The sequence below is a fragment of the Ctenocephalides felis genome, unplaced genomic scaffold (genome assembly GCF_003426905.1).
Source record: "Ctenocephalides felis isolate EL2017-DRISC unplaced genomic scaffold, ASM342690v1 CF-g0.4_SCAFFOLD_01604, whole genome shotgun sequence".
NCBI lineage: Eukaryota > Metazoa > Arthropoda > Insecta > Siphonaptera > Pulicidae > Ctenocephalides > Ctenocephalides felis.
Window position 1 is genome coordinate 11,992,739 of NW_020537758.1, and position 12,462 is coordinate 12,005,200.

General features: G+C 31.6%; 2 protein-coding genes across 2 annotated transcripts; one reads left to right on the top strand and one right to left on the bottom strand.

Moving 5' to 3' along the window:
* Positions 1–212: 212 nt before the first annotated feature.
* Positions 213–1,698, bottom strand: LOC113373014. Its single transcript, XM_026613351.1, has 2 exons — positions 1,087–1,698; positions 213–939 (listed from the first exon to the last, which is right to left on the bottom strand). The coding sequence occupies exons 1-2, from the start codon at positions 1,420–1,422 to the stop codon at positions 706–708; spliced, it is 570 nt and encodes a 189-aa protein (XP_026469136.1). The 5' UTR covers positions 1,423–1,698; the 3' UTR covers positions 213–705.
* Positions 1,699–1,885: 187 nt separating this feature from the next.
* On the top strand, positions 1,886–12,087 carry LOC113372404 (TATA-binding protein-associated factor 172). Its single transcript, XM_026612726.1, is given in 29 exon segments — positions 1,886–1,989; positions 2,153–2,208; positions 2,551–2,795; positions 2,943–3,068; positions 3,140–3,297; positions 3,357–3,537; positions 3,633–3,835; positions 3,915–4,187; positions 4,260–4,384; positions 4,453–4,510; positions 4,512–4,594; positions 4,667–4,883; positions 4,942–5,088; positions 5,155–5,293; positions 5,373–5,640; positions 5,727–5,969; positions 6,060–6,309; positions 6,373–6,600; positions 6,663–7,061; positions 7,126–7,258; positions 7,333–7,571; positions 8,599–8,800; positions 8,883–9,150; positions 9,211–9,618; positions 9,684–9,824; positions 9,929–10,093; positions 10,161–10,254; positions 11,388–11,563; positions 11,642–12,087. Coding segments are annotated over 28 exon segments (5,454 nt in total). The 5' UTR covers positions 1,886–1,989; positions 2,153–2,197; the 3' UTR covers positions 11,916–12,087.
* Positions 12,088–12,462: the final 375 nt, after the last annotated feature.

Here is a 12,462-nt window from a genome sequence, read left to right on the forward strand (position 1 = left end):
TTCTTATGTAGTTCCACAGTCTTGTTGATTTAATAATAAAATAAAGAAAATCCTGTATTAATATTGTGCATATCAAATTGAAATTAGGTTATACATAGGCATCTACAAAAATATAATACTGTAATAATTTGCTTATCAACACAATTTCCAAATAATAATGAAAAATACATCAAAAATTAAAATAAAAAACTAAACTTTTTAAATCTCATGCTATACTATATATTGATCAATGAAAGAATTATCAAACAAATATATAAACTAGTTAATTAAATAAATGCACTTTAAGTATGTTTGTCATGATTTTATATTCTAGTTCATGAGTGCAGCTATTTAGATTACTATATACAAAAACAAGATAATGTAAGCTGCATGTGTTCCATGTTCGTTTATGATTATAATTTCTATATAATTTACATTAGTCTTAATGCTTTCTAAAATTTAGGGAAGAACTTTTAAAAAATGATGAACAATATCTAAAGGATTTAATTCCTTTCCAATATTGCAATCCTAAACATTTCCAAACTCAACAACTGGCCTGGTAAATTAATCCTAAGATTTAATGTTAAATGTTATTTAAGCCACATATTTAACATTACATTATCACAATATTCCAATAATATAAACATTATCATTTACTGAATATTCTATCAAAGTCAAATTATGAAATAAAAGTGAGTAAGTAAATAAAATAAAATAAGAACCTATTTAAGGTTTGTGATTCCTTCTAGGACTAGAAGTTTTATCATCAGCTGCATGATTCGATTTTTCCATTAAAAACATAGCTTCTTCGTAGCTAGGAGGTGGCGCTTCACTGCTTGTGCCTTGTGGTGCTAGAGGAGTCACCAGCGCTTCGTAAGAAGGTGGTAATGTGGCTGTAGATGCACTTCGAGCAGCCAATCCTCCGGAATAGGCTTGCTCTGCTTGTGCTGCTGCCAAATCCTGATAGAAAAAATATAATTATATGTAGTATGATAAGTATGCCATTATGGAAAATAGATCTCGAAATACAAAGATACTTTCTAACGGTAAAAGTCTTTTCAAATAATGAATCTGAAATTGCAATATTGTATATTATGTAGTATTTACCCGAAATATAGCCCTCTGATGTAAAAGCATTTGTATTACACTCTTTCTTCTTAAGTAGAGCATACTTTTAACGGCAACCATCAATCCAGAACACATAAATATAGGTCCTACTAACCACATATGTCCCAAGTTACTAAATATGTAACCATCTGCATCACCTAAAGCTAAAACTGTAATTACACTTCCCACTGAAAAAAGCACCATGGATAAAGCGAAATATGAATAACTAGTGCAATCACAACGACCAAATCTTTGGTCTTCATCATAGTCTAAATCTCGTTGTCTTAAGCGATGCAGTCTTTGGGTTAAAAATGGGCTATTAAAAACAGTTGCCATGATAATTGATTTAGTCCCGACAATAATTCAAGTTCCAAATGTTTATATTAGCTTTTGAAACACTCAGCTATAGCCCATAGCATAATAGTTAGCCACATCACTTGAGAACAATTACTTCGAAATCTGGAATTTTATTTGTAATATCATAATTACAGCCGACGTAAAGTCGTGGGTACCGAAAAGTTATTAGGTATTGCATTTGGCTTTTAAGCCTTGATAAATATAAACGTAAACATTAGCATTTGTTCTTTTAACTTTTGTATTTTTGTCGTGCAATGAAAGATGCACTTCAACGCCACAATCTGTCAACAGTCTAACTAACTATTATTAATGCCATCCTGTGATTGGTCGGAATTGGAGTGTAATTTGTGAACGACCAATCACGTTCTATTCTGTACGTACTAATTCAGACTGTGCAGCAATATGGCTGTCAGTATATAACTGATCGCCTTATGATGAGCTTCCTTTCCTTGAATTGTCGAATTTATTTTTCAAAACTCCAAAAATGTTATGTTATTTGCGCTGATTTGTTGAATAATCATGATGACTCGTTGGCACTGAGATAACGTAAGACAGATTTTTTCAAAATTGCACAGATTAAATCTGATCTTGTATAATATGTCACTAGAAAATGATTCCATAGGCTATGATAGACTATATAGTTTTTTATACTACTGATTATGCATTTAGGTAATTCCGGCGAATATTAAATTTTTACAAACAATTCCAGGATATACTTCTACGATTAGGACATTGATATATACTGATTACAACAATGAGTTCTAGGTATGTATACTTGATCTCATTTTACTAAATAAACTATCAAATAGGGGTCTAGGTAGTAAGCCCTTTTCATTTAGGGGTAATTTGTTCACAGTTTTAATTAATCTTTTTCATATTTAAATATGTATATTGTTGTTTATTGGTCACTGATCACTGGTAGTTTGTATTTCACGTAGTCAGGCATATTAGATTTATTTGAGTAAATAATCTCTCTAAATATACACTTTCCTAAAATCAAAATATTTGTTCAACTAGGTAATATCATAGAAATCACTGGAAATGAACTTCACATTAAGACAATATTCAAATAAACATTATTTTAATCTGTATTTACTTAAATTTTAGACTGGATAGATTATTTATCCTCTTAGAGAGTGGGACATCCCAAGTTACACGAAGATTAGCAGCTAAACAATTAGGAGAAGTTCAATCATTGCATCCGCATGAGTTGCATAATCTCTTAAAAAGAACTTTAGTGTTGCTTCGTAACTCTAATTGGGATACAAGAATAGCTGCCGCCCAAGCCATTGAAGCCATTTTAAATAGTTTGCCTAGGTGGGATCCTCCAGGACAAGTGATTAAGATCGAAGGTTTGGAAAGCTAAAATTGATTGCACAATGTAAACAATAATTTTAAGATCGAGTATTGCTTTTCTAAATTCATTACTAAGCAAGGCATGTCTTATTTGTTTCTAAATACTGTCTTAAGTTTTCAAGAGTTGTATTCTTTTATAACAGAAAAGGATGTTTCTGCTTCAAATAGACTGAGATTGGACACATTCAATTTAGAAAAAATATTGTGCGCTGCTCCATTGAGTGGATCTGAAGGAAAAGAATTTGACTGTGATGATGATAATAGTAGAGGTAATACTGGAAAAATTTAGAATGATAATTTCACATGTATATATATTTATATATCATCTCTACATTGACAGATATTAATGAAACTATAGCACATCAACGCCATCAGCTAAATTTACGTTTAGGATTTGGAGATAACTCTATATTATCTTCGATTAGTAATTTAGGAAATTTAGTGACAAATGATGATTTAAAGCCATCAAGTTTACCTAGCAATACTACACAGGATAGGGTAAGAAATATTATTGTAAACTTAAATATTACAATTTTGTTGACACACTATATTTTCAGAAACCTATTGATGAATTGGTTAGCTCAGTTCTTAGTTCTAGGGAAATTAATAAGGCTCGGAGAAAAGCAAGGCAATCTGCATTTTCAAGATCTATCAGCAGTAATGGTTCTAAACACTCGCTTGAAGATGATGATGAACCTGAGAAGAAGAAAGTTAAATTAGAATTGGATGAAAATTCATGTAAAGATACCCTCAAAGTTGTTAAATATTTATACTAAATTACATTTTTAGTTAATTAGTAAATGCTTTTGTTAAAATAAATTTCTTTTCAATAGGTGAGGGTTATGGAACTCCTGATGGAAGTGGGAATTGGAGCGAAACCGTTGAATGGCCATTGGAAGGATTATGTGAACGTTTATGGCTTGAATTATTTAGTCCAAGGTGGGAGGCTCGACATGGGGCAGCAACAGGCATTAGGGAAGTTCTTAAAGCTGCAGGAGAAGGTGCAGGAAAAAATGCTGATACAACTAAAGAACAAGTAAATTTCTATAATTCATTGTAATAGATACCTAATTTCAATCAAATTAATATATGCATAATGTTAAATGTGGTTTTAGATGGAAGAGCAGCATAATATATGGTTGGAAGATGCAGCTGTTAGATTATTATGGATTTTGGCATTGGATAGGTTTGGTGATTTTGTTTCTGATCAAGTGGTGGCTCCAGTGCGTGAAACATGTGCACAGGCTTTAGGTCTTATTGTTAAAGAGATGAAACCTCCAGATGTGCATAGAGTTTTAAATTTTCTAATCCAAATGTTGAGCAGGAAAGAATGGGAAACTAGGCATGGTGGTTTACTAGGAATTAAATATATGCTTGCTGCAAGACAGGTATAACATTAGTGGTGATAACTCAAACGCCAACATGCGAAATGATCATACGTATTTAACTTTTTATTGTAGGATTTGGTGTCAGAAATATTACCTATCGTCTTTCCACATATCCAACTTGGTGTTGGTGATAGCATGGACGATGTTGGTGCTGTAGCTGCCTCTTGTCTTATTCCAGTAGCTGATAAATTAATGATGTATGAAGCCCTTTCAATTTAATATTGTTTCTTAATATAATTATGAATATTCTGATTTATTTGTTTAGGGTTCATACTGAGCTCTCTCCGCTTGTAACAAAACTTTGGGACTTACTTCTTGATCAGAGATGAGCTGGCTTCAGCATGTAATTCGTTTATGGGATTACTAGCTGCTATTTTAAGTTTACCTGATGCTGCAGATTTATTAAAGTAAATTATATTTGCTAACAAATAAGAATCTTATTTTGAAATATTTTCATTGTGTATTTGTTTCTTTTGTAGAACTCAGCCATTAACAGAAGTTGTTCCTCGATTATGGCCATTTTTAGCTCATAATTCAAGTTCTGTGCGATGTGCAACATTGCAGACTCTATTCACTTTATCACACAAATCTGTAAACTTTATATGGCCATCATGTTTACTTCAAGAAGCCTTGAGGCATATATTTCAAAGAGTGTTAATTGAACATATACCTGAAATCCAAGATCTTGTTAAGAAGGTTATAATTATATTTATATAAAAAATTATTGATATATTACACAAAATATATTTTGTAGGTTTGGTGCAATCTTGTTGCAAATTCATCTCTCGATGCACTTCTGCATGCAGCTTGTCCATTTTTTGCATCTTGGCTATGTATGGTAATGCATCCTGCAAGGGTTCCTTTTGATCCGTCAACGCTAATACATGCTGCATCACTGAAGGTATTAATTTTCAAATAATAATATTATAGAGAAAATCCTATAACAATTTCTTATTGTTTCATTTAGAAGAGCAAGTTGGGTGGTTCTGAAAGTAATTGTTATATTGAAACTCAAAAGTATTTTGTTGGAGGAAGGGAATCAACACCACAAAATATTAGAGAACAAAATGTTATAAGAGCCAGATGTGTGGCATCGGAAATGCTGGGTCAGTAATGATAAATAACCTGTAGAATATCTTTATTCTTTATCATTGTTTTTTTTCTATGTAATGAGTATTATTTTAGGTCAGTTATCTCAGTACTTGGTGAAACCGTCTCCCGGAGTAGAATATCCTCCTGACACCAATTATCCTCTGGACACATTTATACGTGTCATGTTGCCATATTTGCAATCACATTCTGCTTTGCAGAAATTAGTAGCAAGTTTAGTGTTAGCAGATTGGTCTATTCGAGATAACTCAAGCCGACCATGTCATATAGTATTGGCAGAAACTTTACAGGCTGCAATGAATCAAACAGTTTATTATGATGAGATAGCTGTTACATGCACCAGGTGAATAATTATAATAGTTTATATTTTCAAACCTCGTTAGCTAAACTCAACACAATCAATATGTAATATGATTAATAATTTTGCAGGCTACTTCAAGAGACTAGGGATTTCATTGCCATGCTAAAGCATTACAAAATAGATCTTGGAATTGATAACCGTGACGTAATACCATTAGAAACAATTGCTCAATTTAGCGGTCCCTCTACCCAACAATTGTTAGTCAAATGTAAACTCAAACAAAAAGTATTCGAATCTTTAGAAGAGAGAAGGAAAAATATTTATGCCTCGGTTACACAGACAACATCAGATCAATTGATGTTAAATGTTTCGTAAGTAGTACGAGATTTTAAACTTGTAAAAATGTACTACTTCCTTAATTTGGGATTTATGTATTTTATAAAAATACATTTTTATTCTAGGACAATGGCTGCAATTGCAGGTGCTGCTACTCAGCTTCATTGTTTACCGGTTAAACTTAATCCTTTAATAAAACCTTTAATGGAATCATTAAAAAGGGAAACTTTAGAACCGCTACAACAGTTATCAGCTGAGCATTTAGCTATGTTAACTTCTTTATGTCTGGAAAGAAATCCATGTCCAAATCCAAAAATTATCATGAATCTTTGTTCTTTTGTTAAAGCTGATACCGAATTTACTCCTAAAATTGGGGTATGTATATATGATTATAAAATTATAATTTGAGTTAGTTTAATATCTTTATTTATATTTAAGATGGAAAATGAAGTAAACAATACTAGTCAAGCTCATGAAATGAGTGAAGAAAAAATTATAATGTCGTTGGGCAAGTCAGCATATGATGGTATACTAACTTTAACAAATCAGCAGCGAGCTATAGAAAAAGCAGCATTCAAAAAAAGTAATGGCGGAACCGGAAGAGGCCCAGGAAGGCCACCGAGTTCTGATATTCCAATCGAAGAATTAATTCCAATTGAGGATGAGGTAAATACGTGATAAAATAGTTATTATAGTTAATTTATCTATACAGTAATTTTTATTTCTAGGTAACTTTACAAAATCGAATACAGCACAGAGGTGGAGCCTTAGCACTCAAAGCAATAACTAGACATTTTGGAGAAAATCTTCCAATAAACATGCCAAAATTATGGGAAACTATACATGATAATTTTCAACAGACATTTGATCTTGAATTGTTTGATAAATCTGATTTTGCAAACAATAAAGTTAACGCAGAAGCTTTGATTTCTAGTCTGCAAATTTTAGAAATAGTTTGTAGTTCCTTGCATCCTTCACTACTTCCAAAACTCTTTAACAATGTTTTACCAAAATTTTGTATTCTACTCTCGCACCCATTCAAAGCTGTTCGACATATGGCTGCCAGGGCAATGGCAGCTTTGGCTGATTTAGAAGTTTTGCCTGTAATGGAAGCTGTTGTTGAAAAAGTCAGTATATAAATAAATAGTATTTATACATTTAGTGTTATTATTGTATTAAAACAATATTCAGGTTATTCCAATGCTGAGTGCCATCGAAAGCAATGTGAAGCGGCAGGGTGCATCTGAGCTTATAGCTTGTGTAGTAGAAACTTTGCAAGTCAGAATTATACCTTTTGTTGCATTATTGATTGTCCCTTTATTAGGTGAACATTTATCTTTTATTTTATATATTTATCTAGCTTCATTATTTAGTTATTTACTTTATCTTTATTATCAGGACGTATGAGTGATCATGACCAGAGTGTACGTTTGATGAGCACTCATAGTTTTGCTCATTTAATACAATTATTCCCATTGGAAGGTAGAAATATTAATGATCTACCAGGAGCATCACAAAAATTAAATTATAAGTGTAAACAACATAGAGAATTTCTAGAACATCTCTTTCAACCTAAGGACATACCGGAATATAAAGTACCGGTTACAGTAAAGGCAGAACTCAGAAGTTATCAGCAGGTAATGATAAATTATTAACTTCTCGTAGGGCAAGTTATAGTAATCGCAAAAAAATCGAAAATGAAAATTTTTATATATCTTTACGTTTCAAAGGTTTTTGAATATTTTGGCATACCTTAGAAAAAATGGATGTAGGTGTGCATGTGTGTGTGTGTGTGTGCATGTATGTATGTGTGTTGAATAATCCGATTTGAATAATTCAAAAACATTCGATTCGTATTGATAAGGAGACGTGCTGATTAGTTTTTGGCGAAGGCAGGTCTAGCCGTTCCGAAGATATGGGGCAAAAAGTGCCAAAAACGGTACCTCAGTTTTTAAGAGAACGGAGCATCTGATTTTAATAATTCAAAAAACATTTTACTTGTATTGACAAGATAAATAATTGATCAAATTTTCATAAGGGCAGGTCTAGCGGTTTCGGAGATCTAACGAAAAAAGTAAAAAAAAGTGCCGTTTGGCGGTCAAAAATGATCATTAGACATATGCACATCAAATTATCAGATATTTTATAGAGATTTTAACAATAAGTATAAATTTTGTTTACATTCCTATGGGTTCCGTACCAATGTTTACCCGTTAGACAGCGACGCGGCGCTTACGCGCTTTATATTTTGTCTTTATGCAGTTAAAGCAGTACGATTGCTTTGAAAAACAGTTCAGATCTTCCAAAATATGTCAAAATAAAGAAAACTTTTTTTCAAAAAAAAAAATTAAAAAAATAATTTAAAATTTTTTTTTTTCAAAACAAGTAATTTTTTGTCCAATTTATAGTTTCTCAAAAATCTTATTTTTTCGAAGTAAAATATTTTCAAAAATGTTAATCGTTTTTAAAAAAATAATAATTTTTGGTACGGGAAGTTCCAGCAATTTGCCTTAAGGCACGATGCCCTAATTGCCTTAAGACAGAATTCCACTTACATCTAGTTTTTTTCTTGTATTTATGTATTTTCTATCAGTGAAGTATACATGAAATTATAGCAAGAGGAACTGTAGGATTTAATATATTAGTTTATGTTGTATTTTTCAGGCTGGTGTAAACTGGTTAGCCTTTTTGAATAAATATCGTTTGCATGGAATTCTTTGCGACGATATGGGTCTTGGTAAAACTTTGCAGTCAATTTGTATGCTTGCTGGTGATAATTATGCTAGGGAGCAAATGTATAAAGAAACCGGTGCTCCAGACTGTTCTCCATTACCAAATTTAGTAATATGTCCACCAACTTTGACCGGTAAGCATTTTATTTATATTTGTCCACTGTGATCAATAATAATAAATATTTTTTTATGATAATGGATGATTTATTTTTTTAGGTCATTGGGTTTACGAAGTGAAGAAATTTCTGCCATCAAATTGTTTGAGACCATTGCAATATGCTGGTCCACCAGTAGAAAGAGAAGCACTTCGGCCGAGATTTAAACATTACAACTTAATTGTGGCATCCTACGATATTGTTCGAAAGGATATTAATTTTTTCAGCAGTATCAAGTGGAATTATTGTATATTAGATGAAGGTCATATAATAAAAAATGGTAAAACAAAGGCATCTAAAGCAGTGAAACAACTAGTTGCTAATCACAGGTAATTATATTCAACTATGTTTTTCTCAAAAAGAAAGGTAATTATTCTAATATTCTCTAGACTTATATTATCCGGAACACCAATCCAAAACAATGTGTTGGAATTGTGGTCATTGTTTGACTTTCTGATGCCTGGTTTCTTGGGTACTGAAAAACAATTTAATGCAAAATACAGTCGACCTATACTGGCATCTAGGGATCCCAAAAGTTCTTCGAAAGAGCAAGAAGCAGGAGCTTTGGCAATGGAAGCTTTACATAGGCAGGTGCTACCATTTTTACTGAGAAGAATGAAACAAGATGTGCTGGAAGATCTCCCACCGAAAATAACTCAGGATTATTATTGTGATCTCAGTCCTTTGCAAGAACTTCTTTATGAAGATTTTGCTAAATCACATTTGGCTCACAGCCTCCATGATAATATGGATAGTAATGCTGCAGGAGATTCACCTCATGTGTTCCAAGCGTTGAGGTTTGTAAGACGCATTTCAAAAACATTTGACTTGTATTGATTTTGACCCTTTTTTCTTTTAACAGATATTTACAAAATGTTTGCAATCATCCAAAGTTAGTGTTAGTACCAGGACATCCACAATTTGAGAAAGTCATGAAAGATTTGTCTACACAGAAAAGTTCATTGGATGATATTAATCATTCAGCAAAACTTCCTGCTCTGAAGTATGATATTCAAAGATTAGAATATTTAGATTAGATTAGAGATTAAAATATTTTGAATTAACTGCAGAATTTACTGAGGTTTTAACTTTTCATTCCTTCTCTAGGCAATTATTGTTGGATTGTGGAATCGGACACTCATTAACAAGTCCAATTATGGAGAGTTGTGTAAACCAACACAGAGCATTAGTATTCTGCCAACTAAAAGCTGTATTAGATATAATAGAGAAGGATTTATTTAAAACACATATGCCAGAACTTACATATTTAAGGTAAATTTAATTGAATTTATGCAAAAATAATTGAATTTATTAATAAAATTATACTTATTTATTTTAGATTGGACGGCAGCATTGCACCATCACAACGACACGAAGTAGTTACCAGGTTCAATAATGATCCATCTATTGATGTATTGTTATTAACAACACAGGTGAATAACTATTTTTTAGATTATTCATTAAATTATATTTGAACTAGCTGTAAGTGGAATTCTGTCTTAAGGCAATTAGGGCATCGTGCCTTAAGGCAAATTGCTGGAACTTCCCGTACCAAAAATTATTATTTTTTTAAAAACGATTAACATTTTTGAAAATATTTTACTTCGAAAAAATAAGATTTTTGAGAAACTATAAATTGGACAAAAAATTACTTGTTTTGAAAAAAAAAAATTTTAAATTATTTTTTTAATTTTTTTTTTTGAAAAAAAGTTTTCTTTATTTTGACATATTTTGGAAGATCTGAACTGTTTTTCAAAGCAATCGTACTGCTTTAACTGCATAAAAACAAAATATAAAGCGCGTAAGCGCCGCGTCGCTGTCTAACGGGTAAACATTGGTACGGAACCCATAGGAATGTAAACAAAATGTATACTTATTGTTAAAATCTCTATAAAATGTCTGATAATTTGATGTGCATATGTCTAATGATCATTTTTGACCGCCAAATGACTCATTTTTTTACTTTTTCCTCTATATCTCCGAAACCGCTGGACCTACCTTCATGAAAGTTGTATCGATTCTTCATCTTGTCAATACAAATAAAATGTTTTTTGAATTATTCAAATCGGACGCTCCGTTCTCTTAAAAACTGAGTTACCGTTTTCGGCACTTTTTGCCCCGTATCTTCGGAACGGCTAGACCTGCCTTCGCCAAAAACTAATCAGCACGTCTCCTTATCAATACGAATCGAATGCTTTTTGAATTATTCAAATCGGTTGATCCGTGTTCCCGAAATCGTCGACGAAAATTTGTATCCGCACATACATACACACACGTACATACATACATACATACATACATACACACACACACACACACACACACACAAACATCCATTTTTTCTAAGGTATGCCAAAATGTTCAGAAACCTCTGAAACGTAAAGATATATGAAAATTTCCATTTTTGATTTTTTTGCGATTACTATAACTTGCCCTATGGGAAGTTAAAAAAAAAATCCATAGGAAGAAAATCTAAAATTCAAAAATATTAATAAAAAAATTGTCAGAAATAATATACAACTTGCCTTAGGGTACTTACACCTAGTTTTTTTTCTCTTTAATATAGGTTGGAGGTCTTGGCTTGAATCTTACTGGTGCCGACACAGTAATATTTGTAGAGCATGATTGGAATCCTATGAGAGACCTTCAAGCCATGGATCGAGCACATAGAATTGGACAAAAAAAAGTTGTAAATGTTTATCGGCTTATAACAAGAGCTACTTTAGAAGAAAGGATTATGGGGTATGTAATTTATCATCTTTTTCATTAAAATGAATGGTGGTACAAAGTAAATATATTATAATTTTGATCATTTTTTAGATTGCAAAAATTCAAGCTGCTCACAGCAAATACAGTGATAAGTGGAGAAAATGCTTCAATGGAATCGATGGGAACTGATCAGATACTTGATTTGTTCTCATTGTCTACAAAAAAATCAAATAGCATCGATGGAAATGAGGATTTGATATCAAAAGATGGACGCACATTAACTGCAAAGTCTGTACTCAAGGCATTGCCAGATTTATGGCAAGAAAAAGAGTATACTGAGGAGTATGACTTGACACAATACGTAAACAGTCTTAATAGAAAATAGTTACAGATAATAGTAGTAGAAAAAATCAAAGTCAATATGACCTAAAAGCAATTTGAAACGTCAATTGAAATTGTATTTGCCCAATATTTAGGATGAATACTTTGTTTCATAATAATTAGAACTATAGCTATATACGAACAAAATGTATTGTATATTGATGAACATATTTGTTACACCATATTTAAATTATATAAGTCTCTTGCAAAATGTAATTTGTTTTTGTAATTTGCATTTTATCTAAAAATTTCAGAAATTAAATGAAATTTAAATTTAAATCTTATTTTGTATTCCAAATATAATATTATCAAATGTGAGTATTAAGAAATGTTTGTTAAAGAACACTGCTTTGTATATTGTGAAATGTAGGTTTATTTTACATTAGTAAACAAATATGATAGTGTATATTTTATAAACTTAAGTTTGAAATAAATGCCATTAATTAATGTTGATGACTTGTCTAATAGTTATAATAAATTTAGCAAATTCATACAGTATCCTAGAACTGAAAGTACCTTAAAATGTCAATTGATTCTAGATAATTAGTAAA

Excerpts from the sequence above, each read along its gene's own strand:
- LOC113373014 (XM_026613351.1), bottom strand. The coding sequence starts at position 1,422 with ATGGCAACTGTTTTTAATAGCCCATTTTTAACCCAAAGACTGCATCGC. Across the intron at positions 940-1,086 it reads ATCAGAGGGCTATATTTCGG|GATTTGGCAGCAGCACAAGC; the intron begins GTAAATACTACA and ends TTTTTCTATCAG.